The sequence below is a fragment of the Choristoneura fumiferana genome, chromosome 22 (genome assembly GCF_025370935.1).
Source record: "Choristoneura fumiferana chromosome 22, NRCan_CFum_1, whole genome shotgun sequence".
Classification (NCBI taxonomy): Eukaryota; Metazoa; Arthropoda; class Insecta; order Lepidoptera; family Tortricidae; genus Choristoneura; species Choristoneura fumiferana.
In genome coordinates this window covers 2,921,801-2,941,660 of record NC_133493.1, presented here as the reverse complement: position 1 = coordinate 2,941,660, position 19,860 = coordinate 2,921,801, and the positions used below count along the sequence as shown (strand labels likewise).

The 19,860-nt window shown below is 37.7% G+C and overlaps 3 protein-coding genes across 3 annotated transcripts; 2 read left to right on the top strand and 1 right to left on the bottom strand.

Annotated features, from left to right (window-relative positions):
- Positions 1-2,350: 2,350 nt before the first annotated feature.
- On the top strand, positions 2,351-3,877 carry LOC141440174 (structural maintenance of chromosomes protein 5-like). The gene is made up of 3 exons (XM_074104635.1): positions 2,351-2,493; positions 2,902-3,019; positions 3,443-3,877. Exons 1-3 carry the CDS (start codon positions 2,351-2,353, stop codon positions 3,575-3,577), a joined length of 396 nt encoding a protein of 131 aa, XP_073960736.1. The 3' UTR covers positions 3,578-3,877.
- Positions 3,878-9,093: 5,216 nt separating this feature from the next.
- LOC141440483 (armadillo repeat-containing protein 6 homolog) lies at positions 9,094-19,121 on the bottom strand. The gene is made up of 9 exons (XM_074105008.1): positions 18,880-19,121; positions 18,592-18,735; positions 17,223-17,440; positions 16,404-16,560; positions 15,672-15,807; positions 14,889-15,054; positions 11,943-12,036; positions 11,510-11,659; positions 9,094-10,922 (listed from the first exon to the last, which is right to left on the bottom strand). The coding sequence occupies exons 1-9, from the start codon at positions 18,994-18,996 to the stop codon at positions 10,707-10,709; spliced, it is 1,398 nt and encodes a 465-aa protein (XP_073961109.1). The 5' UTR covers positions 18,997-19,121; the 3' UTR covers positions 9,094-10,706.
- LOC141440487 (tektin-4-like) lies at positions 12,999-14,323 on the top strand. Its single transcript, XM_074105012.1, has one exon. It carries the CDS (start codon positions 13,080-13,082, stop codon positions 14,319-14,321), a length of 1,242 nt encoding a protein of 413 aa, XP_073961113.1. The 5' UTR covers positions 12,999-13,079; the 3' UTR covers positions 14,322-14,323.
- Positions 19,122-19,860: the final 739 nt, after the last annotated feature.

Sequence of the window (19,860 nt, the reverse complement as noted above, 5' to 3'; positions counted from 1 at the left end):
CGCTACATTCTGGATCAATGTACGCCCTCGCCGTAAATACACACCATTTTGCTCTTTGTGACACAAATAAGTATTATTATTTTAGTTAAGGGCTACCGAGCTCTAGAGCTTGATCAATGTGGATATCGGGAAAGGGGGGGAAGGAGGATAGGGGCGAAGCACGGCGGTTTAAGATAAGTTGGTCAGATCAGAAGCGCGCTTTTAGGTATTTTTCTTCGTATTGCTAAAACAAATACATACTTTCAAAATACGCGATAGAAAACATCTATCAAAACAAAAACTCCGTAGCCTGCCGCGCAGTATTTACGCTTACTAAGGGTTTATTTTGGTTTTAGAGACGACTGTAGGGATTTTTGACTATCGAGACGTTATCTTGTTTCTACGTATTATTTACAGAGTGATCCTCAAATATCTTCATATGAGTTTAGAACTGAGGCTTTACTTATTATATTTCATTTATTCATTCAAAAACTCATTACACTATTGGATGGTAGTTTACATAGTTGGTAGTACATTGACACTGTTAGGGTATTAGAATGTCAATCTATTAAAAATACTATAGCATTGCCCGTGGCATCGCCCGCGTAGAATTCGGTTATCGCGCGCTGTTCCCTCTGGAGGCATGGCTTTTCCGGGGATAAAAGTAGCCTATGTAGCCAATACTATCTTTATACCAAAAATCACGGTCGATCCGTCGCTCCGTTGTCGTTGTGAAAGACGGACAAACATACAAACACACACAACTTTCGCATTTAAAATGTTAGTATGAGATTACTTTTAATATTATTAACACATTGTATATTCTTATGGAAATTATTTAATGTCTATACAATTATGTTATAATTTAATTTCACACACACACAACAAACATCACGCCTGTATTCACAAAATGGGTAGGCAGAGCACACGAAACGTTACCGCTTCGGAGCCACTTTTAGCAATTTTTCGTTTTAAGTTTGACAAAAAACGGTACAATAGTGACAAGTCAAACAGGGACAGGGAAATTTAATGTCAATTTCATTAAATGATTGTTATTATTATTAATAATTTATTACGTGGTACATGAGATCTTATACATATAATAGTTAGCTTAGATGCGCTATAAGCTTGGCGCCTTTTATAGTGCCAACGAAGGAATTAGGACAACTGAGAATATAAATTAACGTGTATTTTCAGTGCGCAGTGGCTGCCGCCTGTTGAGAACTGCTTCGGGACATAGACAAGAGTTTCGGAGAGATGTTCGCAAAGATGGGGTCGCGGGCGAGGTCAAACTGGACAGGGCTGGGAACGACGTAAGTAGCACTAAGCTATACTTGAGTATCTCTAGTCTTTTCTCAAAGAATCGGCAGCTTATCCGTGATTCAACTTATGTTACGGGTGTCCATTGGCGGCGGTGATTCTTTCATCAGGTGCGCCACCTGCTCGTTTACCGCCTATCGTATAAAAAAATCGATCCTTCTGATACTTTCTGCCATACTGTAAATATTTAGAATAAGTAAAGAAAAGAGAGAAAGAAAACATTTAAGTTCAGTGGCTGTGCTGATATATTTTGCATTTAGCCGTGGCAGCTTTGGCTTTTAAGGGTCAATCAACTATTCGTGGTGGCTGTGTTGCCATGGCAACGTCTGTCAGGTCACTTCTTGAAAAGTATGATTTTATGGGGTAACATAACCACTAAAAGTTAGGATTTGTGACAGTTTTAACGCAATGAGGGCTATCGTTTTTTGTCTTTCTAGATGGCGCCACTGTTGCGTGAGGTTTTATAAGTGTGGCTTTCAAAGTCTGTTATTACGGGCGTGAAAACAAAGTTAGATTAAAATCATATTTTAATAGACCTTAAAACCGTACCATAAAACAATATCGACGCAACACAAGTGTTGCGTTTGCGTAGTCCTGTTTTGTTCGGAAAAAAGGGAGGAAAAAGTTTCCGAAACACAAAAACTGTCTTAAAACACAAACATTCATGTGCTCGTAACGCATAATGCCATAATTAATTTCAGATAATGCATAATATTCACAAAATTATTCTTATTATAAATAAACCCGCGTAGCTCACCCAAAAACTATGAGATTTGTCATTTCGGAGACCTCACGCTACACTAGCGCCTCTAGCGCGAATTCATACGCGATAGTCCGGCGGCTTAATGGCGGCATTTCCACGCATGATTTTTTTATTCAAACATTTACCTGGTGCTCCTAAAAATCACTGATGCGTCAGTGTTTCGGGACCGAACGACAGCCCCTAAAAAGCCCTCTCCGCCTAAACAGCATTCATTATCAATGCCGTTCAGGTACATTATACATATGACGCGGCACGCGCAGTCGGCGGCGAGCGAGCCTCTCCACCGCCATGTACCTTCATGGCGCTTCAGAGACTCACCATGGTGCAGCTACAATACAGCTGACGCGGCACGCGCAGTCCGGCGGCGAGCGAGCCCTCTCCACCGCCATGTACCTTATGGCGCTTCAGAGACTCACCATGGTGCCGTTCAGGTACATTATACATATGACGCGGTACTCGCAACATTACAAAGCTGATGCGTCACAACATTACAGAGTTCACCTGGTACTCGCAACTTTATAGAGCTGACGTGGCACTCACAACATTACACAGCTGACGCGTATCTCACAACATTATACGGCTGACGCGGCACCCACAACATTACAGAGCTGACGCGTAAAAAAAAAATATTAAACAGCTGACGCGCTGCTCGAAAAAGTACACTCACAACGCGGTGCTCACAATAATATACAGCCGGTGCGGCAACCACAACATAACGGAGCTTAGGCGATACTCACAACATCACACAGCGGACGCGATACGTTACATATGTAGATGACGCGGCACTCACGACACTGCGTGTTTAATACTTTATGATCAACAAAAGCTGTCCTGTTTAGATGCGTGGACGAGATCAACCAAGGCATGGACCCGATCAACGAACGCAAGATGTTCCAGCTGCTCGTCAAGGCCACCACCGAATGTGACAACGCGCAATATTTCTTGTTGACACCCAAAGTAAGTACTAATTTACCAAGTAGAGAATAGTTTAGTGAACACCTTAGACGCCAAAATAGAGGAATCCAATACGCGATAGAGATTCGATTGTTATGTTTTTTTACGCGTGCAGTGATGAATAACTCCGAAGATTAAAGAATCTTGGGGTCATCAATTAGTCCCCCAACGCCCCCAAATTTTTGTTCATGTCTTAATCCGTCAAGAGTTCGGGGAAGAGGGGGGAGGCTCCTAATGGTGTGACGAGTTTAATTTAGTAACCCCTTTTTTGTCCGATAAGGTCTCTCAGCGGGGGTTCCATATAAATTTCATCCCTTTCGGTACAATTCACATTTTATATATATATTTTTTTTTAAACATCCCGCTTAAAATATTGAGATGATGCAAGAAGTCGATTGTTACCTAACTCAGACTTTTTTCTTACAGCTCCTGACCAATCTAGAATACAATGCCAAAATAATGGTTCACACAATTATGAATGGACGCCATATTATGAACTACAAAGAGTGGAAATACCATGACTTCCTCGAAAATGCCAGGGCTTACAAAGCTAACAGTTAATATATATTACAATGTTGCTATGTTTTTTTAAATATTACTATTGTGGTATCAACCCCTCGTATGCGGGAGGGGTTAAAAGTAGTCGATTCTAGTCTCATCTGTTTTGATAAGAGCAAAATCTGCTGATTAAAAAAAACACAAAAAGATAGCCTTAAATTTTACACGGATCCGTGCATCCGCATACGAGGGGTTAATATCTGCCACAGCGGAGCGTGCAAAAATATCTGACACGTCTTACCTACCTCTAGAAATAGAGTCGTATCAGATATATGCACGTTTTGTTGTCAGATATTGATGCTGGTGACTACAGTTTTCTCTGAAAGATGTATTTTTCTAATGATAATAGTTATCTAAAATGTGTACAGATTTAGCCATAAACTACCTCTGGAGAATTTTCTTTGGAGAGTCTTCGTCCTAGGTGCGTAATAGACTCGGAGACGTGTATTGAAGTGGATGAAATTGTCATCCTACCGGCTCAGCCACGGTTATGCTACTACGTTTTCTCTGTTAATTCTTAACTAATGTAGAGTCAGCAGCCGAATTAGATGAGTGGTTACGGTGCTCAAAATAATCTTATTAAACACTGAATATTACCTTGGCAGTAGCGTCGTGTAGATCACTGAGCACCTTACCGCTCATCCACTTCTGCTGGCTGTACTAATGACGATGTGTTCAAACATTGACACACTCAATTCTTACACATTTTATGTACAGTGATCAATATAGATCCATGAGAACTGCCATTTTCTTAAATGAATTGATCTCTTTTTTTGCAAGCCATATTGAATTCAGGACTTTGACAACCGGTATCAAAAATACTGGAATATACCGATTGCCGAAACGTAAGTACTAAAGCGGTATACTTACAGCGAACAGCTCCCTCTGTTGAGCACGAGTCGTATTTCTCCCTGTGTACTCTTTCGTTGAATTATAAGGGAGCGAAAACACTGTGATTTAAACTATAAAGTATTTGCAACATTATTATTGCACTTACATCACGTTTCATATGTTTTTTTAATGTATTATGGTCATTATCATGATGGGTACGATAATTTTGATCCTTAAACGACAATTTTACGGTCCTGGCACGATAGCTGCCTGCCTTCCGCTTGTGAACACTGCGCTGGCGCACCCGGAGCGGATTTTGGTCTCCTACACCAGATTTTAAAAGAAAAGAAAGGTGGAAATAATCATTCATTCGTGACATTTTACAAAACAAACAAAGAAAAATGGAAAATTAGACAAAATATTGTCACGAAATGGTCCCAACTCAGCATGATGTCAGCCTTGCAGGCGACACCGGTCTTCCGTTAGAACCATTTAGGTCTCAGGTTAAAAGTAATTTGGCCATTGTATGTATCCTATCATCATCATATCAGCCGTAAGACGTCCACTCACTACACTGGCCTCCGCTACATACCGCCAGTTGCTTTGGCTGGAAGCGGCCTACATCCACCGCGAGCCCACGGCTTTAACCAGGTCATCCGTCTAGTTAGGGCCGGTACAGACATTTGAACTGCAACCTAACTGCAAATGAAAATGGCAGTTGGAGTGCAGTTTTGCTGCAGTTGGTGTAACTGCATCAAAACTGCAAACCGACTGTGCAGTCTGCTTACAGTTATCGTGCAGACCTGTCAACCGCACACCGACTGCAATATAACTGCATTGTATAGGCTGACCAGGAATATAAAACACCTGTCTCGAGGACAGCACTTCTACGTTTTATATTGCAACATTCTTTACACTTTGTTTTTATTTATTATAATATTATGTATTATATTTGGGCACACTGCGCTTCTGTTGTTTTGCTTTGCTATGCTTTACGTTACGATATCTTTATGTCTTGTGATTGTCTAAACGGATTCACTGAAAATCAGCGACTTTGCATTTCATGTATCGACAAATGCTGATTTCACTCAGCTGCTTTTTTGGAATCACGTTAACAATAAATTCACTATACCTTTGTTTCTTAGACAGGCTTTGTAAATACTGTAATATTGTGATGTTTTTCAAAATAAATAAATTATTCATTCATTCACTTACTATACGATACCTACCAGTCATATTGACAGCGGCGTCGGTGATGTTATTTAAAGAAATATTTAATAATCCCTTTTTATTTTTTCATTGTAACGCACAAAAACACAAAATAACACTATAATACCGCACGTAAACAACGTTAAACTTCGGCAGCAGTAGACAGATGACATTGGAATTTACTGTTACCAGTGCAAGAAATTAGTTCTATTGGTTTTCCGCAATATGGGTTTTTTATAATTCTGGTTAGCCTTTAACTGCAATGCATAATTGCACTACGACCGTGCAGCCAGCTTGCAGTCAGTGTGCGGTTGACAGGACTGCACGGCAACTGTAAGTGGACTGCAGTCGGTTTGCAGTTTTGATGCAGTTACACCAACTACAGTTCAAATGCTGTCCGTGTGTACCGGCCCTTGGTGGACGTCGTACGCTGCGCTTGCCGATCCGCGCCTCCGCGGTCTCCATTCGTGAACTTGGCCCCAACTGCCATTTGTTTTCCGTGCTATATGGCCCGCCCATTGCCACCTCAACGAGCTAATTCGCTTGGCTATGTCGGTGACACTCGTTCTTCTAGGTATCTCCTCATTTCTGATTCGATGCCGGTGAGAAACCCCGAGCCCCCCCTAGCTGAGCAACTGTTAGCCTATTCATTATACTTGGTTTGGATAGGTATATAACATTTATGTATTGAAATAAACTAGTCTAGTTTGTATTACAATGATTAATAAGTAAAATGTTTCAAAACCTTGAATGTACCAAATCAGCTGAAATTTGCTTACATTTAGTTAATTATTTTTTTTATTTTTTTAAAAAGACACTTGACACCAATTGACCTAGTCCCAAACTAAGCAAAGCTTGTACTATGGGCACTAGACAATGGATAAACATACTTAAATACATATTAAACATCCAAGACACGAGAACTAACATTCGTATTATTCATACAAATATCTGCCCCGGCCGGGATTTAAACCCGGGACCTTAAGCTTCGTAGTCAGGTTCTCTGACCACTTGGCCATCCGGTCGTCAAAATTACCTAAACGTTTAAAGTATAGGCGGTATTCTGTCCTGTGCCACCGGGTTATTGCGATATTTTTGGTACCGATTTGGAGCCATGGTGGGGCAGGGTGGGGTAAGGTGGGGATGACCTGTAAGGTACCTAACCAAACCTAAAAAAATAAATTATTTAGGTACTAACTACAAGCTTGCTAGTTACATATTATTTGGACTGCTGCCCCACCTCGAGCCCATGGCTGGCTACGCCCATGCTGGTCCTTATTATTAAGACTTAAAATACTTTAAAAACAATTATGTATATATTTTTATATATGCGGTTACAATTGTAATATAAATATTTAACGATGTTTTCAAATGTTACTATGACGGCGTTAAGTATGAGATGGCGATATTTTTCGTTTGCATTCCTGTCTCACTTTCACTTGTACTTTTTTCTCAAGACGACAATTGTAACTACATTTAATTATTTATTATTTTAGAATAAGATATTTGAAACAGAATAGGAAAAACAAGATCAAGTGGCATGTCCACGTGACACGCTGATGACGTAAATATAATTGAGCCTGTAAGGCCGGTTTTCAATCAGAAACGTGCGAGAAATGTCTTTTTCATGAACCAATAGAAACGGTACACTTACCTATATAGCCTCGCTCCGCACAGCTGTTTTTACTGGAGCGCTGCTGTGCGAGGATGAAAATGAAGCGTTCTATTGGTTCATGAAAAACACAGTTCTCGCATCACATCCTCTCATATTTCCGGTGGAGACGCAGGCTTAAGTCAATTTTGTTGTCAAATCAGAATTTTAATAACTCGAGTAGCAGCAGCTAGGTATATATTCAGCCGTATTGAATACAAATGTTTTCGTGTAAAGTTCGTTTCGGATGATGGTTACTTACAACTTTTTTTTATATCAACAACTGACAATTGTTATCATTAATTTATCGCAAAGTTCTTATTATGTCACCGGTTCAGAAGATATTACTTTTTTCGAATATGTCATTTTTAACATTTTTGAAATAAATACATTGTCAATCGAGTGTATTGATGTACAAAATCTATGAGAAGATAGCGTTTTGATAACTTATAAAAAAGAAGTCAGATTTGGTATGTAATGTAAGTCAAACGTGCGCACGTTTTAAAGACAGCAAAACTGCTGAATATAGCTTTCGTTATGTGTATATAATAAAATAACAAAGGTACCTGATTCACTGTTATTCATTGTTTAAAAGTTACAAGCAGTTTTGCCTAAAAATGCGGGCGAGTTTGACAACTCAAAAAAAAGTTGATAAGTTACGTTATCAAATATAAAACGCCACGTTGGTCGTGCCAAAGGATTGAGTTGGGGAATCGCGGTATGACAAAAACATGTCATTGGATTTCTGTGACAGTAAGTCAATCGCAAACTCTGATCTTTATGCCTATACTGTGAAAATGAACTTTAATGTTCAAAGTTACCTGTCTTGTGATTTTATTTGTTAATTTTTTAATGGCTGCGCCCAACAAGCATTTAAAAAAAAACAAGTGGAAGTAGTATGCCTCGATGACTGACTTCTACTTTACTTTTTTTTCTGTATTGTGATTTGCCTAATAGTCAGTGACGTAGCAATAAACAAGGAGAAATGACAGAAGATACCCAAGAAATGACAGAAGGTACAATGGTGCACATTTATTATGCTGAGGAAAGCTTCAATGGTTTGCTACAGGTCCCTGATAGCGTAGTAACGCCACTGATAATAGTGGCACTACTTAATTTTACACTATCGCAATCCTCCTCAAAATATCGCCACTACTTTGAAAAAATCAACAAAATTGGCCCTTGAAATGTTCATTTAAGTTCACTGAAAAAAAAAACAAAGAGTGGAAGAAAGAAGGGAGGCTTGTGCCACCAGTGGGACACAAGCTAAGGGAAAAAAAGTTCACTCAGAAAATCATCGATATTAACATACGAGCTTTTTTAAAAGTAGTGTTTGGTATGTCAAAAGAGACCACATATTATAAGTGTCACCATAACCTAATTTAACTGCATTGCATTTTTTATTCAATGTTTGAAAATGTTTTAAAACACTTGTAGAATTACAAGCGATTTTTTTTAAATTAGGTATGTCACAAATATGTACAAATAAAATACTTTTATCTTATATAAATAGTTAAGTTTTGTACTGTCAGTTTTTCATGACAATATTTAGATTTTAAGGTATTCTGGCCATGTTCGTAAGGTTTAGTTTATTTTTTTCCAAATTATTTTTTTAATGCGTTTTTGATATTTTTAGTAAACGTTAAATTTTAATTGTAAATTTCATGCAGCAGATAAGAGAAAAAAGATAATTATTTTTGAAGGACCATAAACACCATCGAGTTTTTATTTCGCTTTACATCATGTTCATTCAGTAAACAAATTGTAACTTCCTTTATTTTGGCACTAGAAAAAGCGTAAACAATCTTGAAGTATTTTTATTGAAAAAAAAAAATATTCCTTATGAATCCAAAATAATCTAAATGACCATAAATGTCCTTGCTAAATAATTTTACCGTATTTGCTGTGACTTATTTTTCAAAAGTGTTTTTCGATAGAGATATACATACGTCAAGACCGTACCCTCTTTGTAATGCTTAAAATGAACGAAGTGTACAGATTTAGTTCTGGATAAAGCATTAATGGGTCATTATTCGAGGGTTAATTTTTTATATTTTCGTGGGCACATTTTTGGTGACGTGGCAGAAGATTCTGTTACAGGTTATCTAGTAGAAGTACGGGACGTCTAAAAATAACCTAAAATGTCATCGAACTCTACAGCTCATTCATAAAAAAATGTGACTACGAAAATTGAGGCGGTTCAAAACGCTCGAATAACCCTTTAACCGCTGCCAATATCTTTTTAAGACGTTACAGACGGACTGTGGGAAAGTTGGACCGTAAAAGCGAAATATACTTTGCCGAAATTGTAACATATCAGCAAAGAACTTCGCTTTATGCTTGCTTCAGTACTGTTTTTAACGATCCAATTATTTATTTTAATCATTATTATTTGTTATGTTGAGTTTTTAATTACAATGTAAAAATATGCACAATTACAATTTGATTTCAATCAATAAATGTTTTTTCACCGCAGGAGCTTTTTTTTATTGGCAGCCAACCTTCGAAAGTCGAACTAGTAATCACGGAATAAGTCTCATTATTAAACATTTGTACTAATGTCATGTTGACATCTCATACTAATGTCAAGGAAATCAGTGGTATTGATTATTAAAATATGTAGATGCTCCGATGCATGGATAAGGGATGTATTGAAATAAAATTATTTTTTTGTTAAAAAAATGTGATTGTATAAAAAATACAAGGCGCAGAATTATTAATTTGTTAGTAAATAAATATTTAACAATACAAACATAAAGCAGATACGAAAGTATCAGTTTATAATAAGTAATTAATACTTTATGCAACAGTACTCTTTAGTCACACTCATACTTTACAGGGGCTATTTCCAATTTTTCATAGTGGGAATTTTTCCCAATTGAGGACAAGTGGGAAAAACTCCCGCAGTAATAAGTGCGGGCACACTTAGGTATTACCGCGGGTGCAAACTAAAGGGAATGTGGTTGGTACGTACTACTGGGATTTTTCCCACTAGTCCTCAATTGGGAAAATATCCCAATATTTCGCCATGCGAACAAAAGGATACAGATAGCTGGGAATATCCCTTTTACCGAACGATAACACTACATTTGCGTCTAGTGTAATTATGTATTTCTTCGAGCACAAGATCGCTATATTTGGCCCAGCCGTATTGCCTAACGCGCGGGTGCTCGCGATAGCATTCTATCTTTTTCTACCCTCATGTTATACCGTGTGACAGAAAGAAGAGATGAAAACGATTGTGATTGCGTTAGACAATCAGGCTGTAACTACCTTTATGTTCCTTACATGGCAACTAAGAGAGAAGCGTGAGTTAAATGTCTTCAGGTGCAACACCTTGCAGTTAGTACACAAGCATTGCCATACTTGTCACCACTGACTGTATAAAAACTTAGGTAACTCAGTCATTACGACGCTAAGGCATTAGTTTCTTAACCCTTTTTACTGTTCCAACTCGAAGCCTTTCCCGGTCCACTGCTCGTCAAACTTAACGTCGCACTCTAAGTCCCGCAGAGCCGACTTAACGTCGAACCCGAAGTCGTCCAGGAACCGTTCGTAGGCCCTGTTCAGGATCGCTTCGACGCCCAACTCTTTGAACTTGGGGTTCATGTCGCGACACCGGGCCACCATGTTGCGGATCGCCCAGCAGCCATTTTTCTGAAAAAAAAAGGTGAAAAAATATCTATCGGGTCGCTCGTCGTTACCGTAGTTGGAATCGACAGAGTCAATTTATCTACAATTCGCGAGGATATACAGGGTGTCTCTGTTCATGGGGCTTTTAATCCATGGTTCGATTCTACTCGCATAACTGAACTTTTGTTGTACAACTTTTAAAAATTATCACCACTGTTAATTTCATTCTTTTCAAAGAGATTTAATGTAATTTTCAATGTATGCGCTACAATACAAAATTCGTCTTAGCAAACCCCTAATGGTTGTAAAAGACCTATCCAACGATACCCCACACTATAGGGTAAGATGAGAAAAAAAAATCACCCCCACTTTACGTCTATGGGAGGCATTGGGAGGTACACTAAAAAATTGTTATTAGAATATTTTATTGTACCATTTTGTCGGCATAATTTACGTATACATCCGTGCAAAATTATAGCTTTCTAGCATTGATAATCCCTGAGCAAAGCCGCGGACGGACGGACGGACAGACAGACAGGACATGGCGGAACTATAAGGGTTCCGTTTTTGCCATTTTGGCTCTGGAACCCCAAAAAAAAGGCAGCAGTTACCTGTACCCCGGGATGATCGGGGTGTCTGTTGAGGCAGTCCACTATGGCTTCGGGCGCGCCGCAGTCGTAGAACTGTCTGCTGTGCTCCGGCTCGCGGAGCGCTAACGCCGCCACGCATTTGAGATTCGATGACGTGGCTGATGCGTTGTTCTGTAGAAAAAAAAGATTCGTTGTAAAAAAAAATGTCGTTCCGTACGTAGGCCGCTTTTTGTCTCTTGTATTTTCAGCGCTTAAAATCAATATCGCACACTTAAATGTACAGCGGTATCAACTCAAAATATTACACCATTTTCATTCAGACCTACATTCAATTTCAAAAAGACCTGAATTAGAATACTGTGAGAACGTTCTACGGTAGGTCAGGAATCAAATAACCTTGTATTTTTAAAGTATAATAGTGATAGTTTATTCGACTAAGGGGGTAGGTACTTACACAATGCCTCGTCAGCATCAGCACCATGATGGGAACTATGCCGCTCTTCACGAGTTGCCTTTTGACGTCGTCGTTGCCGGCTAGAGCTGTTATACTGGAACAAACGAGAAACATAATATATTACTATTAGCTATGTGAGCCGAAACCTCGAGAGTCTGTATATAGTTAAAGTGAGAAAAGTTTTCCATGTCAGTCTTTTTTTTTTTAGGGTGACAACGGAACCCTATTACTGAGAGACCGCTGTCTGTCTGTCTGTCCGTCCGTCTGTCACAGCACAGGGCTCTATCTCTTGAGTCGTAATAGTTAGACACTTTAAATTTTCACAGATTATGTATTACTGTGGCCGCTATAACAACAAATACTAAAAACGGAATAAAATGTATATTTAAGGGGGGCTCCCATACAACAAACGTGATTGTTTTGCCGTTTTTTGCTTGATATTAATAACGGCAACAGGTAGACGCTTGAAATATTCACAGAATCTTTGGTTGTATAATCACTTTAAACTCGTACACTGTTACCGAACCTATTACTATTATCGAACCCGCGTACAGTCGAGTTCATAAACTTGTGACCAAAAATTTGATCAAAAATATCTGAACACGACTCTATTGTTAACGGCGTAGAAGCGTGTTCAGATATTTTTGATTGAATTTTTGCTCACAAGTTTATGAACTCGACCGTACGAAATTTCACTAGAATTATTAGAGTTTAAAAAACTCGAAGCTGAACTCGATCACTGAGCGTACCATAGTAATTTAAAACCTAATAAAAAAATAAGTGTGTTCCTCATAATATTTCAAATGTGATAACTGTTGTCTTCCCATTAGGGAATTGCGTTGTCTAACAGTTAATTTCGATCTACGCGATAATATTCTCAAGCGATACTTTGAAGAGGGATGGCGCGCTAAAATCGCGCGGTTTGTCGCTTAGTGCGTACGTGGCCTTAGATCAATATTTTCTTGTGTTCTGGTCGTAAATCAAATAAATAGGTCATAAGCAAAACAAGGCTATTGATTTAACTATTTACCATAGCAACCACAATTTGATCAATAGAGCTCAGTTCATTAGTTGACAATACGCGTACACCCAAACTAATAACAAACCATCAAACTATCGTCACCAAATCATCAAAACATGTCAGCATCACAAAATGGAGATCTACTTTCATTTGGCAACAAGAACTACGGTTTCAAATCGGTAAGAGAATGGCACGAACACAACAAAGACGTCTTGAAAGGTGATATTATCGGAACAACAGATAAAAACACGTCGATCACAAAAAACTGCATCATAAAAGTGAATCAAACATCTTGCCACGATTATAGTGACAGCACAGACCAACTGCAACATAGAGCAAGACATATCAATTACTGGAAAGCAGAACTAGAGCGAGCAATAAGAGACATAGACGCAGAATTGATTATATTAGAATCTCAAAGGCAACAACTTAAAAATGCAATGGATGTCCTCAAAATACCAGAGTACATAACTGAAGAGTGTTTAGATGTGAGAGCTAATAGAATGCAATCCGATTTGGTTTACGACGAGCCGCAAGAAGCACTATTTACCGAGTCAGCATTGATAGAAAACATAAAAAGACTGCACCGAGAAATGCTCAGAGACATCGAGAACCAACTGGCTATGAATTTAGCAGCGAAACATGCGTTAGAAAGAGATTGGAGCAACAAATATCTGGCGTTCAAATATGAAAGCGAAAACGCTGAATTAGAAACTAAAGCGGTAAACGTGAAAGACTCTGCAGGAGCCACGCGGCTTTCTGAAGGGCAGTCCAATGTGCAATCTTGGGAATACAACACCGTGTCAACTTTGGAGCAATTTAGGATTGCCATGGAGAAATCTAAAGCTCTAAGAGCAAAAGTAGAGGCAGCTCTGATAAACTCAGCTAGAGACCTACGTTCGCAAGATATAAAAGTAAACAAAGAGCTATCTGAAAGGATTGCTAAAACTGAACAGGTGAAAAAGGAGTTAGAAAACCAGCTGCTTCTGACACTGCAGAAGATTGTCGAAACGGAAAATATCTTGGAAACATTGCACGAAGAGATGATGAAAGTGAATCAGAGAATTCAAGTGGCTCAAACTAGGTTGCATACAAAAAATTATAGACCGAACATAGAAAACTGTAGAGAAGGATCCTTGATTGGGTTGATAGAAGAAGTAAGGGACTTGAATGACAGCATGAGTTTATTGCAGAAGAGGTCTTTGGAAACGGAGAAGTTGAGAGCAGATTTGATACATGAACGGGGAAGACTGGAGCATGAGATAACGGTGAAGAAGAAGTCACTCTTTCTGGATAATGATAGATGTTTGTTTTTGCGCTCGCATTTCCAGTCTGCTGAGAAAATGTGCGGATTTTAGTATTTGTTGATAATAAAAAAAAATATGTAAGCACCGTGTGTGGGTTTGTAACACCGTTTTCATTGCGTACGTTTATTAAATTATACAGTAAAACTTTTTTTTTTATTAATGATGGATGTGTGGGAAATGAGGGGTTTGGTTTTGTGGAATAATGTCAGCATTTTTAAATTCACATTTATTCGGAAAAATGCTAAGGATGGTACCAGATTCATTCAAGCGATACTTTCGATTTCCAATTCTTTTACGGCTAATCAGTTAGGCACTATTTTCCTACATGCCATAGCACACATACTCACAAACTTTCGCGTTTAATATTCGTAGGTTTAACCCGAAGAATATGCAAGTTGAAGTGGCAATGGGCTTGAAGCTCTAAACATCGCTCGAAGAACAAATTGGTGGGGGTTGGGTGAGAAAAGTCGGATCGGGGAGAAAATTGAAGGCATCGTGAGATTTGCGGGAAACCAGTGGCGAGTTGTCGTTCATTGCGTCGAATGTGGAGGCTTTGTTCAGCAGTGGACGTCTTCCGGCTGATGATATAGGCTGGGATGATGATGATGTGAGACTCACAGCCGGCTAGCCTGTTGCACCACCGCAGCATTGTCCGCGTTGTCAGCGAGCACCGTGAACAGCACGCCGGCGCCGCCATCCGCGACCGCCGCGCACAGCTCGTGCCGCACCAGCAGGGACGATATGGTCTGCATCAGCTCTGACACCAGCGGCGGCCTGCTGTTCTCTGGTTACAACGATACATTTATGTTGACGACTTGATAGCGACAAGGTAGTGGCGCAGAGTGAATATTTTCGTTAGACAACCCATTCGAATCGACCCAATACAAGCCAATGGAGGCCTATTGTTTGAAGCACTTGAAATTGCAATCGGTTTCACCACTTCTTTCAATAATGCGGCTTTTCGTTAGACCAGACGTCACAACAAAAAGAAACACAGGAGGTACAATCACATACATATATTAAAAATGTAGTAAATAATCAGTTTCCGTCGCATATTAAGATCACCAAATGGAACTTGAAGTTAGTTAGGAAGAAAGAAAGAAAATGTTTATTCGGCAATATACATTAACTTTGTACCATACATTATCAATGTAGGTAGATATAGTTATATATAGCCGAAAGGGCTGGTAGCTCAACAATGCTTAATGCTTAATTATTTACCTTTAATTATAATGAATTAGGCTTATATGGACTTCCGCAATGTAACGCCTGATTCAGTAAATTATATTAACCTTTTTTAAGTTTCTGCTATCTGTACACCTGTAAGAGCCGTTTTAATATGCTAATGGACCAAAATAAATTCGCTGTTCCTGTATTACGGAAAATAAAGTAAAACTTTACCTTTTAATAAATTAGTGAGTGAATCCAGCATCAGGAAACCTAGTTCTCTGGCGTGGTCGTGTGCTTTCCCAAACTCGACTCTAATGTCATCGTCGAGAGGAAATTTTCGTATGACTGCCAACACCTCTGAAAGTAACTATAAAAAAAAATGACAAATCGACAAAAGAAGTCAGAATTTATTTTTCTTTAAAACTTTTATTATTATAGCACTGTAATACCTATTATACATTAATTAATTTAGAGTAACCCTTTTTCAGTTTGGAGCTACTGGGTGAATATTCATCGTTTTTGCGGCGTTTTTTTAGTTTCAGCACATATTAATATAAGAGATAATGCTCAAAGTAATTTTTTATTGAAACTAAAAACAATACTAATGTTAAATGTAGCATGATCAAAATTCTTGCGACTTGTCCTTCCATTGTGCTAACAGACGTGAGATGATATTGACGCTTAACAGAGTGGTCAAAACTTTTTATAATATACTAGCCGATACCCACGACTCCGTCCGCGTAAAATTTGGTTATCACTATACCGTGGGAACTAAGCAATTTTCTGGGATAAAAATATCCTTTTCCGGGACTCAAACTATCTGTACAACGAATTTCATCTAAATTGGTTCACCGGTTTAGACGTGACGAAGTAACAAACAAACAGACACACAAACTTTCGCATTTATAATATTAGTGGGATTCACCCTGCTGTCAGCTTTATTTCGTTTTTCCGTCAGCTTACCTTAACATTATTCTGGACCTGCAGCAAAGACTTCAGATTGCTTGCTATGTTTTTTGCAAACAGGCGCTGGCGATTCATCTCATGTTTAATGCAACATGTGCTAGTCCATTTCAATGTTGCCATCAGTATGTTCTCATCTTCTGTGTTGTCTAGAATACTGTTAAAAAACCATTGAAATTTTTTGAATATTATATAAACAGACATCGGAATTGGCTAGATTTCTAAAAATATAGTCTGTCAGTAGGATTTTCAAAAAATATCAGACATATTTTTCTTACGACAATTATACAAAAACGGACGAAAATATAGCCAGTTAAAGTTCCCTGTGAAGTCCACTTTTGAATAAGAAGTGACGTCATGGAATCCCACTACTCAACTTTGACGCGCTTCAGCTTTCTCATTTTTTGTTTGATTGGCATAAGAAAAACTACTACTACTTATCTAATATTTTGTGATACTTTTTTACCCAGGACCCTACAATTCAGGGGGCAAAATTTAATGACAGGTAGGGAGTTTTTGTCAAATTCTAAAGATCGTCCCTAGCTTTGCTTGCAAGTGTGTATTTTTTTAAAGTACTATTTTGGAGACAGTGACAAAGTACGAGCATAGAGAACAGATGGCCAATAGGGCCAAAAAGTTCTCAAATGGAGACTGTAGATCAGCAGCAGCATAGGATAAAGCCACAGGTTCACGGTGGATACAGGCCGCATCCAACCGAAGCAACTGGAGGTCTATGGGGGAGGCCTATGTCCAACAGTGGACGTCTTACGGCTGATATGATGAATTCTTAATTTTTATTTAAATAATATTAATAATTACTTTTTAATAACGTCAACTCCTCTCTGGTCCAATAAGTCAGGCTGTACATCCATAAGTGCTACTAAGCAATTCAATACATTGACAATATATCTTGCATCTTTCTCATTTGCCTCCTCGGAGTATGTCTTCTGTCTTGCTTGTAGTAATTCAAGCAATACTGTGTAGGCTCCCTCTTTGCCTGCTTTAACTCGTCGAGCTATGTCTTTGTTACATTCTGCCTGGAAATAATGACAATTTGAGTTAAAACATGTTAACCGGTTACATGAACATGTTAAGTCATTGTGTGTGTGTTGTGCTTTTTTTACCATACCTAGTCCAATCAGCATCAAAAGTAGCTGGTTACTTTTGTACTATGTCATTTTACAGCCACATACTTAGCGCCATACAAGATTGACAAATGTTTTAATGTGACACTAAAAAAACAATTTGAGTTAAAACATAACACAGACCTGAGAAAATCAGAATTCCAGTTAAGTGATTATGGAATTTATTTCGCGGGGACATAACTTTGTGTAAGTGTACTCAATTCACGTAATAATTTGTATTAATATACAAGTGGTGAAGTGAATAAATGTCTTCTTTCTTTCTTTTAACCACACATTACATGCAGTCATATTGTGAATAAATGTTACCATACCTAGTCCAATCAGCATCAAAAGTAGCTGGTTACTTTTGTACTATGTCATTTTACAGCCACATATTTAGCGCCATACAAGATTGACAAATGTTTTAATGTGACAGTAAAAAACTACAAACTACAGACCGAGCCAAGAATTCCCAGTTAAGTGATTATGGAATTTATTTCCATAACTTTAAAGTACTCATTTCACTAAATAATTTGTACTCCATATACAAGGTGGGAAGGATTATCCCGGCAAATTTTAACCACACATTCCTGAAGCCATATTGAGAATAAATGTTACATGATCCTAGGTTGAATTATGCTTTTTAACTTTTTTATTTTTTCATACATAATAAATACATAATGTCTGCACCTCCACCATTTTCATACCTGCAACTTTTTTACATAAAAATGGAAATATATTATTATATTTATTACTCAATATGGCTTCAGGAATGCATGGTTAAAATTTGTCGGGATAATCCATCCCACCTTGTATGTAGTAGTACATTCGGCAGTTATTCTAAAATTGATTTGTACTTTACATGAGGATTTACAGAGGTTAACTTATTTCTATTTATCATGTACATAATAAAAAATATTACAAACATTTTGTAAGTAGATGTTGCATGCATCATGATAGAAGGAAATAAATATAATATTTGAATGTTATCACAACTGGTAGACAAAGTAGATATTAATAATAAATAAAATTCATACAACAATTATTGTAATTCGTAAAAATACCTTCAGAATTTCGAGTTCCTTGAAAATCTCACCATCATCACCTTCATTTTTGAGTTCTTTCAGTTTTGTGATAGCTTTAGAAACTGCGTGGTCCTCTCCAGATGAAAGAACTAAGTCTTTGATAATATTAGACAAGTCTACACCCTGAAAAGTTAAAGAAAATAAATTGAAAGTCCTTCAAACTTTAGGTTACAAGCATGATAAAAGATAATAGGACTAAGAAGGGAAACTCTTTTGTAACTATAAGTATGGATGGTAATGAACATTAATTGAGTTTTAATGGAATACCTGTGCCTCAAACTGGGCTGTTGCGTCCTGGATAGCCTCCTCCGCACTCATGTCGAATTCCTTGATATTCTCCTGAACAACTTCATCGTATGTTTCTTGTGTTATTACGCGAACCATGTTTATAGCTTCGGAATGAGTTGAGATCACTTTATTTCTTTATAATATTAGTTTACATAAAACAAATTGAATATAAGACCGCATACGGCAAATGACACACAGATTAAAAACCAAAATTTCAAAACATCTGTCAGATTCAAACGTCAAATGGAAATGGAAAACCGATTGAACTGATGTAAAACGGAGCGTTTCAAGTCATTTTTATAATAATACGTCGAAGAAATTAACAGCGATATTTAATGGTTCCGTCTCATAAATGGTTGATGAAATGTATTTTTGAGCCAATAATAATCCTTATTTCTGTTCTGTGCATTCAACGTCTACTGAAGAATTGTGGCCCAACGTTGAGAAACGTAATAAGTAATAAATTATTCAGTCGAAGTCAGATTTATCCCCTGTTGAATCATTGATCAATTTTGTTATAGATAAGTATAGATATCTGTGATGCCGTCTCTGTTTGTTTTGTCCGAATAGATGGAGACAGCATTACATTTATCTGTCAAATGAAATTTATCCATAAGTGGTGAAACCGGCCCTAATGTTTTTTTTTGTTGCATCATAAACCTTTTTTTTTTAAATATCGTCTTGAATTTTAATTTTAAAAATATTGCGTACAATGTAACGGCTTTAAAAAGTTTTTCTGTAATCTTGCGGGAATGACAGCTAACACGTTCAAAAACCATATAAACAATCAAATATATTTTTTGTATGTAAGTTAACGATCAATAGAAATGATTGAGTAAAAAACTCACAATATACTTTCACTTAAATTCTTAGAACGCTTTTGTTTGTTGGTCGTTTTATAATAGTTTTCACTATTCAACTGTAAAATCGCAATTAGAAACTAAAATAATCTATATTCAG

Coding starts and splice junctions, on each gene's coding strand:
- LOC141440487 (XM_074105012.1), top strand. CDS start 13,080: ATGTCAGCATCACAAAATGGAGATCTACTTTCATTTGGCAACAAGAAC.
- LOC141440174 (XM_074104635.1), top strand. CDS start 2,351: ATGTACCTTCATGGCGCTTCAGAGACTCACCATGGTGCAGCTACAATA. Junction 2,494..2,901: donor CTCACCATGGTGCCGTTCAG/GTACATTATACA, acceptor TGTCCTGTTTAG/ATGCGTGGACGAGATCAACC. Junction 3,020..3,442: donor ATTTCTTGTTGACACCCAAA/GTAAGTACTAAT, acceptor TTTTTCTTACAG/CTCCTGACCAATCTAGAATA.
- LOC141440483 (XM_074105008.1), bottom strand. CDS start 18,996: ATGGTTCGCGTAATAACACAAGAAACATACGATGAAGTTGTTCAGGAG. Junction 15,808..16,403: donor AGGTCCAGAATAATGTTAAG/GTAAGCTGACGG, acceptor TTTTTTTTATAG/TTACTTTCAGAGGTGTTGGC. Junction 12,037..14,888: donor GTGCAACAGGCTAGCCGGCT/GTGAGTCTCACA, acceptor CGTTTGTTCCAG/TATAACAGCTCTAGCCGGCA.